Source organism: Myotis myotis, unplaced genomic scaffold, assembly GCF_014108235.1.
Source record: "Myotis myotis isolate mMyoMyo1 unplaced genomic scaffold, mMyoMyo1.p scaffold_m19_p_6, whole genome shotgun sequence".
NCBI lineage: Eukaryota > Metazoa > Chordata > Mammalia > Chiroptera > Vespertilionidae > Myotis > Myotis myotis.
In genome coordinates, this window is record NW_023416368.1 from 23,331,404 (window position 1) to 23,349,187 (window position 17,784).

Consider the following 17,784-nt stretch of genomic DNA (forward strand, 5'->3'; position numbering starts at 1 on the left):
GGCAGAATGAGGGAACGAGTGAGAGAGAAGGAACAAGAAAGGAAAGAGGAAAGGAAGATGTTTGTTTTGCTTTCAGATGGACCCCTTTTCCATACCCCCAACCTTAAGGCCAAAATTACAAGTGCTAGACTCTCTTCTTGTCATTCATCAATTCATTCATTCATTCACTCTTGCTTTCATTTTAAAAGTATTTATTGCATTCTTTACTGTTTTTATGCTAGTCACTGTGATGAACAAAACCCAACACTATCTCTGTTTTCATAGGTCTTTCATTTTAATGAGGGGGATAAGCATTGAAAAAAACAAACAAAAAAAACAAGCAAACATATAACCACAGGTGTGATACAATGCTATTTAGGGGAAAAATTGTTGATGCTATGAAAACATGTACTAGAACAGTGGTTCTCAACCTTCTGGCCCTTTAAATACAGTTCCTCATGTTGTGACCCAACCAAAAATTGTTTTCATTGCTACTTCATAATTGTAATGTTGCTACTGTTATGAATCGTAATGTAAATATCTGATATGCAGGATGGTCTTAGGCGACCCCTGTGAAAGGGTTGTTCGACCACCAAAGGGGTCGCAACCCACAGGTTGAGAACCACTGTACTAGAAGAACCTGTCCTGTCCTGTCCTGTCCTGGAAAAACCAGGAAGGCTCTGTATTAGTTTCCTATGGCTGCTGCAACAAATTACCACAAACTGGGTATCTTAAAACAGCAGAAATGTATTCTCTCTTCATTCTGGAAGCCAGAAGTCTGAAATTAGGTGTCACCAGCATGGACTCTTTCTGGAGGCTCTGAAGAGACTCTTCCATGCCTCTCTCCTAGCTTCTGGTGGTTGCTGCCAGTCTTTGGTGTTCCTTGTCTTGTAAAGGCATCACTTCAATCTTTATCTCCAGCCTCATGTGGCATTCTCTCCTGTGTATCTATTTGATTGTGTGTAAAGTTTTCTTTTCTTAAATGGACACTGGTCATTGGATTAGGGCTAATCTGAATCCAATATGACCTTAACTTGTTTATCTCTACAAAGACTCTATTTTCAAATAAGGTTACATTCATAGGTGCTGGGAGTTAGGACTTGACCACATTTTTAGGTAACACAACTCAACCTACAGCACCTTCCTTGAGTCAAGTACATTTGAGCTGATTTTTAACTGGAATGAGAGGACCCTGCAAAGGGAATGGGATATGTCAAGGCCCTGGGGCAGGAGGGAACATTGTATCTGATGACTTAAAAAAGGGACACCGAGACAGACATTCACAATGAAATATAGGAGCAAAGAGACTCAAGAACATGTTCCTCCTGGTGGGGCACATAGGCTCCCACATTGACTCCCCTAGCACAGGTGTGAACAATCACAAAACGAATAAGTCCAATTCAGGAGCTCCTTCTGCATCTCGCTAGTCAGCCAGCACCGCCATGTGCCCTGAAGTAGAAAGAGGGGAAACACTTTCCTATGGGAGAGAAAGTCTACCTGCTACAGCTTCCTTCAGGGCCAAAGCGTGGGTTGTGAAACATGAACAGGGTCTGGAAGAAGATGACTTAGGTTAGTTACATCCTAGCTTTCTAACAACAACTTGGGTAAGTGACTTCTCGCTTCTGAGCCCATTTTCTCATCTGCAAAGTGGGGGGAGCAGCATCTGCTTCAGTTTCATTTTGAATATTAAATGAGATAAAGCATGTCCCAGCACTTTGTAAACTTATACTGTGTGTACCGGTTATTAATGGCAGATTTTGTAATCAAAGAAAACATGATAATTTCAAGAGAAACATCAAAAGTGCTTTATTCAAAGTAATGTCCATCGCTAGCTACACATTTCCCCCATCTTTCAAGTAATTTGTGGGTACTGTCCCAATAGAACTTTGCTTCTTTTGAGGCAAACCAGAGACCCAATTTTCCACTTCTTCGTACATTTTGAAGTGCTGCTCAGACAGTGTGTGTGCCATCGATCAGAACAAGTGGTAATCTGAAGGAGCAAGGTCTGGTGAATATGGCAGGTGGGTTAATACTTCCCAGGCAAGATCTTTAAATGTGTCTTTAACTGGTTTTGAAACTTGTGATGGTGCATCATCATGAAGCAAAATTACTTTGCCATGTCTTCTGGAACATTCTGGTCATTTCACGATCAAAGCGTGATTCAAATTGATGATTTGTTGTTGGTAGCGATCAGTATTAACAGTTTCACCTGGTTTTAGAAGCTCATAATACACCACACCTTCCTGATCCCACCAAACGCAGAGCATTGTCTTCCTTCAGAAGCGATTTGGCCTTGCAGTTGATGTTGATGGTTGACGTGGATCGACCCATGATTTTGTGCATTTGGGATTCTCAAAATAAATCCACTTTTCATCGCCAGTCACAATTCAATACAAAAAAGACTTTCTTTCATGCCATTGAAGCAACATTTTACTGATGACTTTTTGGCTTTCCATTTGTCTTTCATTCAGTTGATGTGGGCACCCATTTTCCTTCCTTTAAAATCTTTCCCATTGCTTGTAAATGATTGGAAATAGTTTGCTGAGCAACGTTTAATCTTTCTGCAAGTTGATTTTGAGTTTGACATGCATCTTCATCCAATAATGCTTGTAATTGTTGGTTTTCAAACTTTTTCAGTTGACCTGGACGTTCTTTGTCTTTCACATTGAAATCATCACTTTTAAAGTGTTTAAACCAGCATTCACAAGTATCTTGAGATGGAACATGTTCACCATAAGCTTCCCGAAGTATACGATAACTTGTTCTTCAAAATAAAGTAACGAATTAAAACTTCCTGCAAATGCTCTTTTTTTGGCACAACATTCGACATTTTTAAACATAAAAATATCTATGATGTTAACACCTTCAGAAAATTTGACATATGAAGTTTTGAAGCTTGCTGCCAATACAACAAAATAGCATACATATCAAATCACATATATATCAACATATATGTAACTCCATCTATTGAAAAAACCCGCATTATTAACTGGTACACCTAGTAAAATAAGGAGTAAGAATGTTAGATGGTACTAGGAGTCGAGAAGATTAATAATCCTTGGCCTTCTAAGCCTAGCACAGCTCATGCAAATGCCTTCCCAGTGACAGAAGGAGGGAGATTAATATTAATAGCATTTCCCAATCTGTATACCGTGGAGGAGGTGAGAAGGTCCATAATAACAATAACATTTCACATGCGTACAGTGGAGAATGTGGGAGAGTTCATATTAATCATTTTAACAACTTAATTTATGTATAGTGGCTTATGGGTAAAGTGAGTTCCTCATATACAGTCTCAGGCAATGCTTGTGGCTCCTAAACCCTTTTTATTTATTTATTTTTGTTGTTGTTAATCCTCACCTGAGGCTATTTTTCCATTGATTTTTAGAGAGAGTGGAAGGGAGAGGGACAGACAGAGAGAAACATCGATGTGAGAGACACACATCTATTAGTTGCCTCCCGCACGCACCCCAACCAGGGCCAGAAATCAAGCCTACCACCGAGGTATGTGCCCTTGACCAGAATCCAACCCAGGACCTTCAGTCCATGGGCCAACACTCTACTCACTGAGCCAACCCCGCTAGGGCCCTACACCTCTTTTTGAAATCAAGTTCGGGTATCAGGAGGCTGGTCGAGTCTGTAAACACAAACCTTATCTGCGAGCATATTGGCAGGAGAATGCATCACACTTACTGAACTTGAGAAGGCTGAATGGAGTGAGGCCCTGGGCAAGAAGATGATGACAAAGGAGGAGGATAAAGGAGACCAGAATGGGGCTCCTGTCACCCCCAAACTCCTAAGAAGGCTCTGGGAGACGGGAGAGAAACTGAAGAACTCTTGTTTTAACCCAGGACCAATCCTGTCCACTCTAAGGGTTTCATCTTTCCCAGAGACAGAGCACAGTATGTCATTGTCGGAGCTGTCCTCAAGGTGAGGCTTACGATACAGGATGACACAGCCGCATTGCTGTGGAGAATGACCTGCAGCCTGGTCTGTGGTTGAGACGGGAGGTACTGGAGCTAACATTCCCCAGAGGGTTTGGAGCAAATGATGTGAAACGTCTAGGCAGCCTTTTTGATCCCTGAATGAAGTGAACCTGCCACCCAATATATCTTTCCAAAATATATTATGGCCTTATGGACATGTATGTACACATAGAATTGGCTATGTGTGTGAGACATTATACTTTGCACTTCATTTCATCATCTTGCTCTTTTGACTAATATGTCTTGATGTGTAACTAGTCTCATTGGTTCATCAGATCTACTTATGTATTTTTAACTATTGCATACTAATTTGTAGACTGGACATGCCACTTATTACACCACTTTCTTTCATGCGGGTCTCACACTGTTCCTAGTTTTTCAACACTACTGAGTTGTGCAGGTATGGGTTTGATCTTTATGAAGTCACTCATTATTACCTTTTAAGATGCTATATCATTTTTATATTTATCTGGCTATCTTTCCTCTGACTACTCAAATATAAACTCCAGGAGAGCAGGAATTTTTGTCTTGTGTATCCACAGCTCTAGCTCCAGAACCTAAAACTGTACCCCAAAAATATTCACTGGATGAATGCATATGACTACATTCTGCCTCCATGTATAGTTATGAAGTATTAATCTCTTACTAGAGTTAAGCTCTCAAGGGGGCAGGAGTAGTCATTCTCATCTCTTCCATCGGCAGTGCCTGGCATTATGCCTTTCTTAGAGTGGGAGATAATACTATCAGAGATACACAGTATATAGCACATCTCAGCTCAACAATTGACTGGTTGTAATTTTGGCCAAAGACCAATTTGAAAAGATTAATAGCAACTTATATGTGGTTCCTCTTACCACCCCCACAGCTCCCACCCTGGCCTAAGCCAGCACCATCTCCAAGCTGGAGTTTTGCAGTGGCCTCCAAACTAGTCTCCTTACTTCCACTCTTATGCAAATTCTTCTCCTGTCCCCACTGCAGGGAAATGTTGAAGCCTCAGATCAGGGCACCTCCTGTCAAAACTTCCAGGGGGACTTCACTCTGAGTAAAAGCCCAAGTTGATGTATAATGGCCTGAAAAGCACAGCGTGGTCGGCACACGCTGCTCTTCCATTAATGTCTGCCCTCAACTTGGCTGCTCTTCTAGCTGCTCCCTCCCTCCAGCCCTGGGTTTCTGGCTTCCGGGCAGTTCCTGGAACTCACTTCTGTGTTCACTGTAGAGCTCTTGTACTTGCCCTGCGCTCCTGGAATGTTTCCTTCCGGCATTTGCATGGTGCACTCCCTTCCAGGCTTCAGCCAAGTCACATCACTTGGTTAGGCTTTTCCTTATCTCAACTTGCAGTCCCATCTGGACACTTCCTGTCACCTCTGTGCTCTATTACGATTTTCCCAGAGCACTTTGTGATCATGCAGCATAGTACTTATTTACTTGTTTGCTGTTCATCATGCTCATTGTGTCTCTTCCAACTAACAGATTAGTGCCATGAGCAGAGATATATGTTTTATTTTATTTTATTTAATGCCAAGAACAGTGGCAGCAATCGAGTGTTCAATACCTATTTGTCCAAGAATCTGATTTTAAAGGAGAGCACTTATTTGATACACACCCTGCTAAAACCTTTATTATTCCATGTAATTTTCACCACCATCCCAAGGGAGGTATATAGTGACGGAGTGAAGATAATGGTCTCTACAGTCATACAGCTTGGATTAAGTCCTTGCTCCATTGCTTACCAGCTCTGGGCCCAAGGTCAACAATCATCTGTGTTCATTAGGTCTCTATTACCCCATCTCAAAGAAATCAAGGGAAATATTAATGATTAGTATTTTGTCAGACTCTGTATGAAACAACCAGGTCAGCACTATAAGAAGTGTTTCAAGCACAGCCCTAAATTTAGGCTTCAAATCCCATCTTATTTAATTATCTGTCTCATGTGATCACTTAAGACTTAATAGCTATTTTGTGCATACTGTTTTGCAAGAGTAAAGTACTCCCTTGTCGTACCCTATATCATACAGGAAAAATGTTAACTGCTAGATCATAAGTGCCCTGAAAAATGGGATTTATCAGAGCAAGTGATTAACTCTCAGCACTCAGTGCATTGCTTCAATAATAATACACTGCCTTGTGCTAAATCTTTGTCATGCTCTGGACAAGAAATGTGTTTCGTCATCTTACACTCTGATTTCTATAGAACAGGACTTGTTTTTAGTCATCTGAGCATTTTCAAGATAATAATAGGTATGCAAAACATATATATATGTATATGTATATATATGTATATATACATATATAAATATATATATATGTGTGTGTGTGTGTGTGTGTGTGTGTATATATATATATATATATATATATATATATATATATATATAGCCTGGAGAGACAACTACTGTAATGGTTAAAACAAATGTTTGTGAATCAGGCTGACCCAATTTAAATTTTGACAGACACATCATAGGCTCTCAAGAAACATTTGAATCAAAGAATGGCTCATAGACACTGGGCAATTTTCAATGTTTTAATTTCTTCTCTTATATAATGAGAAAATGAGATAACATGGGCAATGGTAGCTACTGTGTTTGACATATAGAAAGATTTTAATAGAGTTATTATTAAACAGTTTTTTTCCACTGTGCTGTTCAGAATATGGAACCCTTCTCTCCCAAATTTAATGTTTTACATAAAGTGTAAGAATAAAAATGAGCTTAATAGCAGATATAAAAATGAGCCCTTTCTAAATTCTCTCCTCCTCCTCCTCCTCTTCCTCCTCCTCTCCTCTTCCTCCTCTCCTTCTCTTCCTCTTCCTCCATCCTATCCCCAACTCCATTTAATCAATAGTATGGTACACCCATAATTCCTACCAAATCTTATACAATAATTATTCAGTTACACCTTATTTCCTCAACCACAAGACAAATCCTCTCTTATCTTTCAAGACTCAGCTCAGCAGTCCCTTCTGTTGGCAGCGGCCCCCATCCCCCAGGGAAGTGGCTCTCCTCCTCTGTGCCCCAGTCCTGCCTGGTTTGCTTCTCTGTTTCAGTGCTCATTACATCCTCAGGCCTGTAGCTCATTATTTACATGTCAGTCTTTCCCAGTGGGGAGAGTTGTAGAGGGGACTCATAAATCATACATTCCGGACTGGGCTAGATGACTTTCCACATGCATCTCAGAGCATTAAAAAGATAATGCTTGAAAGTAGTTTAGCACAGTGGCCAGCAGGAGTAAATGGTCAATGATGATAATGAGGATGATTAGCAGTAGTGGTAGCATTCATCTGTCACAGTGTGAGGTAAGTAAGTGGATGAAGTATAATTATCTATACAAATGCTATTATGATCTAGAATATTATAGGCCAGGGCCCCAGAGCTTTGGAATATCAAAGATTGCTTACTATGCAAAGAGGAAAGACTAGCTCTCAGAATCCTCCTTTATGGTCCTATGAGGGAAAAAAATAGAGCCTTTGAGACTGCTCTTCCTAACAAAACCATTTATCAAAATATTTAAAACCTTAAATGAAACATTATAATTCCTGGTTTCTGTGCCAAGAGATAATAAAAAACAAAACAAAACTAAAACAGGAAAAAATTGTGTTTTGCATATGTAAATTGCTTACACTTGAAAGCATATTGCTTATATTTCTGAATAGGTAGGTACTACGAATATAGCACAGAGTTTAATATGGGATAAAATTACATTATGATGAAGTCAATGGTGAATTATACCTTCTCCTATAATGTGGGAGAACAGCATTAGTATTTTGTGGGGTTAAGGTATTCTTGATTCTTTCCAATGAAAATTTCACTTAAGTCCATTCATTTACCTCAACAAACATTTTTATTTTTGAGTACCTACTGTAAAGCACAATCCATATTTCTTTTGAGGGCTTCTTTTTCCTTATCTGTAATATTTATGATGATGTGGGTTAAATTGGATATTACACATATCAAAGTTTTTAACAAATGGCTTGAACTAATGTATATATAATTTAACATAGTTCCTGGCTTATATTAATCACCCGGAAAACATTAGCTCTTGTCATTTCTAAGCACACCTAAGACTCCTTTCATCTAAGTGAGTTTTTTGATGGTACCCACATCCTTCCAGTGTCCCGGGCACAAAGGTTGGGTGTCATTTTCAAACTCTTCTCTCTTTCCCATTTCCCAACAATCAGCCCATTATGTGGATTCTTCACACATCACAGACCAGCTGGAGAGAAGAGTTGGGGTTTAAGTCCGTAAGAAGCTTCAGACCAAAACACATTTGACTCTGCCATTTGCCTGGCTCTGTGTCTTCGAGTAAAAGAATTGACCTCCTATCAACTCGGTTCTCTCATGTATAAATAGGGAATACTAACTTCATATATCTCATAGTTTTGAATGGAAGGATGGACATAAATGGTTGCCTTATGCAGTGCTCAGCACATGTAAAGTGCTCAGTAACAAGATGATGTTGAGTGATGATGAAGAAAATGATGATGGTGAGATGAATAAGAGTTCCTTTAGCCTAGAAACGAAAAAAGCCCTTCTTCTCTACATCCTATTCCAAACTTCATCTATTTACATATGAACATTGGAAATGGATGCCTATCTGGACCTCTAACCACTAGTTCTTTCTGTTTCATTCCACCCTCCACATAACTTCAAGATTAATATTTATTTTTAAAATTGTATTTTGCCTCTTCTCTTAAAAGTGCTTATCACCTGAGCTGGTTTGGCCCAATGGATAGAGCGTCGGCCTGCGGACTGAAGGGTCCCAGGTTCGATTCCGGTCAAGGGCATGTACGTTGGTTGCGGGCACATCCCCAGTAGGGGGTGTGCAGGAGGCAGCTGATCGATGTTTCTCTCTCATCAATGTTTCTAACTATCTCTCTCCCTTACTCTCTGTAAAAAAATCAATAAAATATATTTTTTAAAAAAAGTGCTTATCATGTTCCCAGTAATTTTTAAATAAGATGTAAATTCAGCATCGAGGCACTCAAGACATGCGTAGTTTATCCTTACCTTATTTTTCTGTACATCCACTGGTTTCCCACACTGGGCTTGTGATCTACAATTTATTCCTCACACTTACCTTCCACGTGTCCTACGTACATGCCTTTCCTTGATTCCTCCTGCTCATCTTTCATTGTCCTGGCCCTAAACACAAGGCCCTCTCTTTTGGTGAAGTAATGTGTTTATTCAGAATCAGTTTTGTGCCTGGCACTGTACTAGGCACTGAGAGTCAACAAGGAGCCAGAGAGACACAGTCCTTGCCCTCATGCTACTCTTCCTCTTGTTGATGTGCATGTGTGTTTCCCCACTCCTTTGGCACATATATAGTATATGCAGCCTTGTTTGGTAGATATATACTGCATCATCTTCAACTATAACATAAAACCTTGCACATAGTTATGGTTCAAGAGAGAGCTGATCCAGTTTTTGAAATGATTTTCCTATAGTGTATGGTCCACATTGGGATTAGGTTGACTAACAGAAGTTAGCCTTGCTTCAAAGATCCCATCAACTAGGGGGCGCGGGGGAAGGTAGTTAAACATTGGCCTCTGGGACAAAACTCAAAACAGAATCCTAAATGTTAAGAAATGGAATAATCTATATTGTCCTATAATTTATTATACTGTATCACACCATATTATAACATAGGGAAATGTTGATAGCCAGTTTGTTTTTAGTAGCATGTGGAAAATGAAATGCATTTCTTTGTAATAGAACCATATGGTGTATCTAAAAGTTGTTTTATTCAAACTTTATGTACTTTTACTTAAATAACATTGATCAGAGTAAATCTTAATACAGAAATTATTCTGCCTTTTTAAAAAATAGCAGGTACGTGTTATGCATGTCCTATTTATAGAATTTTCTGCTCATGTTTGACACTGCAAAGGTGCCTTTATAAAAGTTTTCCTTTTTTAATTCAAGGTCTTTGAAAATACAACAGAATAGGTTATACATGCTTCACTTAACCTAAAATAGAAAAGCTTGGTGTCACTTATAAATATAATTATCTAAGACGACTCCTTCAAATGCTTTGGGCATTTATTTGTTGGTTTGCTTTCAATAACTGTACATGCAGAGCAAATGCCTACTTGAGGCGAGGGCTCTGATTCGCTTTTCTTGCTCTGTCTGACCTTGAATACATAACTGCTTCCTGCTGTGTCTGAGATTCCCCTCCCCCCATTTCCAATGAAGTTGGTACCCTCATTCTACAACAGCTGTAAAAGAATTTGAATCCAGAAAGAAAGGACTATGCAAATAAGAATATGTAGCACTGTGAGACTGATTTTGCTAAAAGAGTACAATGTAAGATAACTTAGCGCGAAGGAGTGAAATGAAGCTTGGGAATGTGAAGGATAGCAGCAGGGATTATGAAATCTCAACACATGGCTTAAGTAAAAATTCATTTCATTTGATTGTTTATTCAATTGTTATACCAAGCTTTAACTTTTGCCTGAAATCAAAACTGTCATTCAAGGGTTCCCTCAAAGTAAGGAGAACTTCCACAATAAACCTTATTAAAATGATCTGGACATTGTGAAGGCATTGTGAAAAATGTTTCTCAATCTCAGTATTTTCCTTGGATCGGGGCCAATGTTAATTAAATTGAATTTCATGGTGGTCATTGTGATAGATACTATGAGTACAAAGAGGAATCAACACAAGGTTTTACTCTTAAGTGGGATTCATTCACCTAAAGAATGACTATAATATAAATGAACATGGCCACAGCCTCCTACCTGGACTTTCTACATCTTTTATCCCTTCAGTCCATTCCATTCTCTGTTGCCACAGGACGATTACTAAAACCAAGATGTGAGCTAGTCACTCCCCTCCCCTACACACTTCTATGGGGATGAAGTTCATATCCTTTAACATAGTTTATACTGGTCTCTACCAGCTGCTCCCTGTCTGCCTCTGCTGGCTCATCTCTTACCACTTTTTCATTTCCTCACCAAGCTCTTCTTGTCTGTATTTTTCTCCAGAGCATCCTTCATATTCTCTTTGGCTTCTAGACTTTCATACTCAATATTCTGTTGACCTAGAAGGTTCTTTGGTCCACCTCCAACCCTTTGCTGGCTGATTCCTCCTCATCTTACAGAGCTTTGAGATAGATATAGATATAGATATAGATATAGATATAGATATAGATATAGATAGATATATCTGTTCCTAAGGTGGGTCTTTCCTGACCCACCAAGACTCTTAGGATTCTTATACCCTATGATATGTACAATTACCACACTATATAAAATTGCTGATTCTTTCTCTGGGAAGGACAGGGACCTTGCCTCTTGTTTCACACAGACATCCTCTGCCCTCCAGATGTTTCATAAATATTTGTGAATTGATAAATTAATGCATTTAAAAATGAATAATGAATATTGTAAAAAGTGCCTTCAAACTGAAGATGGAAACCAAGTGAGGAAATAACATCATCAGGGTATGGTGAAGAGGTATAAAGGAAAATGATATGAGATGTCATTGGATCTGGTCCCTAAAAGATGAATAGGAGAGAGTTAGGAAGTTGAGGAAGAGAAATGGAAGCTAAACAACAAACCGTATGATCAAAGTCAAGGGTTTCCAGAATAGATCGATTCTGGATGAATCCGACCTGCTTTGGATCTCAACTTAGACATCTCCTAGCCTTCCTGACAACCCCCCTTAAAGAAGTTCGATGTTTCTTATATGTGTGCCAAGTGCTCTCTCTTACTGCAGACTGTATGACATATAATGTGAAGTTTTAATCCTGAGATCTAAAAAAGATCCAGCAAGAGTAATAGCATTCTTTCATATGAAAAATGTAATGCGTTGACTTGATTTTTAAAAATATATCTTATTGATTTTTTACAGAGAGGAAGGGAGAGGGATAGTTAGAAACATCGATGAGAGAGAAACATCGATCAGCTGCCTTCTGCACACCCCCTGCTGGGGATGTGCCCACAACCAAGGTACATGCCCTTGACCAGAATTGAACCTGGGACCCTTCAGTCCGCAGGCCGACGCCCTGTCCCCTGAACCAAACCAGTTAGGGCAAAAATGTTGACTTTAAATAATTTATAATGGTTGCTATTATTACTAAGTGATAAAGAGAGTATTCATCAGAAGAACAGAAGAGAGACAAACAAACATAAAAGGACATACAAGCCTGATAAATATAATCCTGAAGATGCATAATCACTACCATGCTGAATGTCAGCCTTTCAGATTCATTTCCTTCTAACAGATTCGTTAGAAGAGTCCTCTGTGTAAGAGGTTCGAAACCCTTAGACTCCATAGCCACACCACCACATTATTTTTATATAGGAAAACTAGAACTCCACGGTTGGACTGGCTTACACAGCAGCCCCCTCCTCTATATTAAATTGCATTGTCAACTTAATAAATGCACACCGAGGCACTTTTCCTGCACAGAGAAGGATTTAAGAAGTGATAACATGGTCCACAGGTCACCAGGACTAAAGTAAGTGTAATTCATTCAGTTTAAACAGTAACACCTTCTGAGTCTAAAGCATAATCTTTGAAAATGAAGGGGGGGAAGGGCTTAAATGAACAGGCTCTGGTAGAGTGGACATATCCAAATATTAATTATGGAAAAGTGTTTGTAGCCTTTAGCTTCATACTTATGAACTCCACCTATTTTATATTACAGCTGCTTTTCGAATCATAACTCAGAGGCAACAACCTTATTGGAAACACTAAGGTTAATAATGGCTTTATTCAGCTTATAGCTTAGGGCAGAACCAGCTACAAAGCCAAGACCCCTGGGAATACTGATTGTGTCAGTGCTGATCCCATTTCCTCCAAAGCATAAGCATGAATTCCTTTAGTCTTTCTAGGGATCTCTGAGCTTTTCTCGGCCTTTTTTGTTTTTGTTTTGTTTTTTTAACACTAACGCTCTGAGTTGCAGCTCTACTACATCATAGCTGTGTAAGTTTTTTCAAGTTAGCCAACCTCTCTGATCTTCAGTTTCCCTGTCTAAAAGAAGAGTAAATATCTGAAAGAGTTCATTGGAGTTGTTCAATCAGTTAGTCTTCCTCAAGTTTAGTGCACTTTGCATTGTTCCTGCACTAAGTAAGAACCCAGCCAGGTGGGCAGCATCTCCAGGTTCAGCTCACATGCCACCTTCTCCATCAAGTCTTCCTCTTTCTCGGTGCACTCTCGGCTACGGCATTTACCAATGCGCTCGTTCTCTGCTTTCCAGGATGTTTTCTCTCTTTATAGGCTGGAAGCCTAGGACTGGGAGGGTTTGATGGGGAATAAGGAATGACGGCTAACAGGTGTAGGCTTTCTTTCTGAGGTGATGGAAAGTTATACAATTGATTGCAGCGATAGTTGTACAACCTTGTGAATATCCTAAAAATCACTGAATTATGTACTTTGAAAGTGTGACATCATTGAGATATAAGTGAAAGCTGTCCAAAAACAAAAAATAAAGGCAGCCCACGCTGACAGAGCATTGTAGCGACATTACATATGAGAATCAGAAGATTGCTGGGCACCCATCAAAACGGGAAGAGACTTTAGAAAGCTCCCCTCCCCCCGCGGGGTGTGTAGGACCACACTCACAAACAGCTGCTCACTTTGAGATATCCATAAGTTGATGCTACCAGTAACTGTCTGGGATGCTTTTTTCTCTCCTGAACATGTTTTCATTTTTTAAACCAATTTCTTTTCCTCAGCCCTAACTTAACACTAATTCACAGACCAAAAAATACATTAAGTCAGTACATACTATTATATTTTTTTAAAAGAATTATAAATTAAAATGTAAAATTGTCTTGTACATTTTTGCTGCAAGAAATACCAGAGAGCTGGTACTCATTTAGACTGGAAGAGGACACTGGTTAAAACCAGTAATAATGTGTAAAAGTAGGACATGATTCCATCAAAATCTCCCATGTGGTAGAGTTGTCACCTCCGGTTCATCCCCGCGGCCATGGCCCGGTTCAGGGCTGCATTACTTCTGGCCTGGACCATTACTGATATCCTGCCTCCATACTCTCTCTCTACCTTCACTTCCACCACGTTCCAGAGTTCCCTTCTAAAATGCAAATACGAGGCAGGGGATGATAGCCTGGGTCCCAGCCTCTCTCAGGCTGCCTGGATTTGAATCTGGACCTCACCACATAGCAACTCAGTCATCTTAGGCAACTTACTTAATCTTTCTGTCAATCATTTCTCCACATTTTTTAGTGAGCATAAATGAGAGTAGTATGTTAGTGCTTAGTCTAGTGGCAGGTTCATAGCACTCAGTCACCGTAAGCTTTTATTGTTACACTTATATTCAAATGCTGCGATGTTTCTTCATGTCTACATAATAAAATTCCCTTATCATCAATTACGTCTAATGATGGGTCATACAGGAACCTGTGCAATCTAACCACTGGCTGTCTTCTCCCAGTTCACAACCTTCTCCAAATAGGCAAATTCGTGACTCCAAGTTTTCCTCAAGCTCTGTCCTCCTCCATCCCTCCTCTGTCTCAAACAGAAGAGACCATTTTTGATTCAGGAACACTAACGACAAGGCTCTGAAGTGACCTATGTTTTTCCCTGTATGGGGTTTGAGAGAAGTTGACCAAAGTAAGTCATATTTTATAGGGAAAATAAACTGGACTTCCTGGTGGCCCGGATAAAAGAGGGAGAAAAGAAGAAATGATGATTTCTAAACTTAAAACTGGAATGCCTGGGCCTGGGGCGATGCCATTAGTTGGAAAACCTGGAGAAGATAAGGTTCTGAATGATAATTAATAAAGACATCTGTATTAGTTAGGTTTGGTTTGAAATGCAGTCAGATATTCAAGTAGATTTGGTAAGTAAGCAGTTGAATATGTGAGTCTGGGGTTTGGGGAATGGTCAGGACTATGGATATAAAACTGAGGGTCATGACTTTATAGGGGACAGTGGAGATAACTTTGAGGAAGCTCTGGGGACCAGTAGCATCTAGAGACCAACTAGAGAAAGAGAAACCTGCTAAACATGGACATGTGGGTTCCCTCACTTGATACCTGCTTGAAGTTAAGTGCTGTCTTATTTATCTTTGTGTCTAGTGGTGTTTGTCATACGCATTTTCAATAATGCTTGTTGAATTCATTTTAATTCTAAAAGCAAAGAATGATGCCTCTCAGAAGTCTCCCAGGCATGCACTTTAATGATTTGGCAACACTTGCAAAACAAGCACAAAGGACAACTCCAGCACCTAATTTAGGGTGGGATATTGGTGGACAGTTCCATGACTACTGGAGACAGGCATATTCTCCCTATCCCTTAACTCTTCCCTCTCCCCTTTCTCCGGGGACACATCCAAAAGGCAAGGCCCCAGTGCGCAGGGGGGTGGGTGGCAGAAAGCCCAGGATCCCAGCATGGTCCTCAAGGCTGAATACCAGGGGTCTTGAGAGAGAAGCAGCTGCCTGAACATATGTGCGATCAGTAGGAATTCCCCTTAGTCCTGGGCTGAAGCACATCTATGTACGCAATACTCAATTTTCTGTAAGGCTGCATGGGTAACTTTCTCTAGTATCTTGTCATGTTTTTTCCATTGAATTTAAAAAATATATATTTCTTTATTGATTTCAGAGAGGAAGGGAGAAGAGAGAGAAACATCAATGATGAGAGAGAATCATTGATCGACTGCCTCCTGCACGCCCCCTACTGGGGATCGAGCCTGCAACCCAGGCATGTGCCCTTGGCCAGAATCGAACCTGGGACCCTTCAGTCCGCAGGCTGACGCTCTATCCACTGAGCCAAGCCGGCTAGGGCTCCATTGACTTTGGTAGGTTAGTATTGATATTTTTCTAACCTGCTTTGTTCCTGTGAAACATTTAACAATTTGTAAAGCAAGACCATCCCTCTTTATTTCTCTCCTTTTGCTGCTGTTCTGATTAAGCCTTCATTATCCTCCACCTTAGCAAGTTCAATAGGCAGGCTCCCTCCCTCCATTCTCTGCCCACTCTGCCACTAGAATAACCACACCAAAGCACTGCTCTGTTATGCCATCCACCTGCCCAGAACTTCAACAGAGTCCCCATTGCTTATTGAAAAAAAAAAGATTCCAAAATTCTCAGGTTGGCATCCCAGGTCTCCCACGATTGGAAATTTCAAGGCAACGTTTTCAACATTAGTGCCCACAAATCATATCTTAGGTTGTAATGAATCAAGCCCCCGTTTTAACCACAAAATAGTTACTGTGCTTTCTATTTGCTGTAGCTCAGCACCTGCCATTTCTTTCATCCAGGATGCTTCACCTGTTTCTCCATCTGTTAACATCCTACTCGCTCCTCAAGTGCAGCCTTATTCAGGGAGCTTTTCTTATTCCATTCCAAGAAGAAATCTTATCTATACCCTGAGACAACTGTTTATTTTTTAAAGGCAGTTATCAAATAGATGATGATGATGATATAGATGGATAGATAAATAGATAATATAGAGGTTTTGTTGAGTTGTTGTTTTTTTGCCTTGAAACTCTTATTTTCAATTTCAACATGTTGTGCCTAGCATAGCATATAGAAGGAACTCTCACAATATTGACTGAATGAATGTGAGTGACCCAATTAACCCAGTATAAAATTATCCTCACTTCTCACAGTGTATTTATTTATTGTATAATTCTAGGTCTTTATAGAAATGTCTTAAAGTTGGGGCTCTTTATGGGGTGATCATGAGGTCTTCTCATAGGTGACTTCCTTTTACAAATACTAATTAAATACCTGGTATGTACCAGGACTTATGATGGATACTGAGAAGCAAGTAGTAGGTAAGAGCAACACATTTCTGTCCTCACCAAGTTTACAGTTTCATGGTGGTGACCACAATTAAACAAGAAGGGCACGTAATAACCTAGGGGGTGTTTCCAGGAGGAACTGATGTGGAAGCTGAGACCTGAAAGAGTCCTAAACGCCAGTCAAACTACACTGTGTGTGTGGCAGGGTGTGAGGAGGAGGACATAAGGGAGGATCATGTGAGGAGGCTGGGCAGAGGCTGGAGAAGAGAAAATAGAATAGGAAAAGTCCTATGGGAAGGGAGCAAGAATCAGCAAATTAAAAGACATTCCTTATGGTTAGAATATAAGTGAGTGAAATGGAGGCAGAAAGGCAAGGAGAATGGGCAGGTTAGACATAAAGAGCACTCTGAGATGTGAAAGATACATTCACGGGTCTTTGAAGGATTTTAAGCAGAGCACTGACGTGATCAGACTGGCCCTTTGGAAAGATCGCTGGAAATTCATGTGCGGAGTGAACAGGAGATAGTGGAGACAAGAACCCTCCCGAGGAGACTCATAGAGGCAGCTCAGGCTGAGGGTGACTGTCAGGCACCCGCCCAGGTCTCTGCCACAGCAGTAACGGCTGTCTCTTCCCAGGGCTTCCAGGGCAGCGGCTAAGGAGACCTTACCAAGGACCACCACGCAGTAGATGCTGAAACATCGCACTCCGGGATAAGAAACAGGAACATGGCAGCACCCGTGTGAAAGGACTTAAAAACCAACAGACTCCATTTAGAAAGGAACAATGTCCAAGAAAGGGCGAAATAAGGGCGAGAAGCCCGAGGCGCTCATCGTCGCCCTTCAAGCTGCCAATGAAGACCTCAGGACCAAGCTCACAGACATCCAGATAGAGCTGCACCAAGAGAAGTCCAAGGTGAGTGAGGCTCCTGAGTCACAGCCCGCAGCGTGGCGCTGACCCGGCTCTTGCCTACTGGCCCCCCTCCATGGGCTCCTTTCTGCCAATTGCCTTTCTGTACACATGGAGGGTTTCTTGTGTGTGACAGGAGGGAATTGAGCAAGGGATACACGTGGTCATGAGACTGATCTCTGCCTGGTTCAGGAAAACAGA

The 17,784-nt window shown here is 40.5% G+C and overlaps 1 protein-coding gene across 3 annotated transcripts in view; it reads left to right on the top strand.

Annotated features, from left to right (window-relative positions):
- Positions 1–17,784, top strand: part of JAKMIP2 (janus kinase and microtubule interacting protein 2) — a 126,661-nt gene that overhangs the window by 53,765 nt on the left and 55,112 nt on the right. For all 3 annotated transcript variants that reach the window (XM_036315432.1, XM_036315433.1, XM_036315434.1), the window contains exon 2: positions 17,313–17,589. In XM_036315432.1, the coding sequence (XP_036171325.1) occupies positions 17,461–17,589 (129 nt within the window). In that variant the 5' untranslated portion in view covers positions 17,313–17,460. The remainder of the gene's footprint in view (positions 1–17,312; positions 17,590–17,784) is intronic.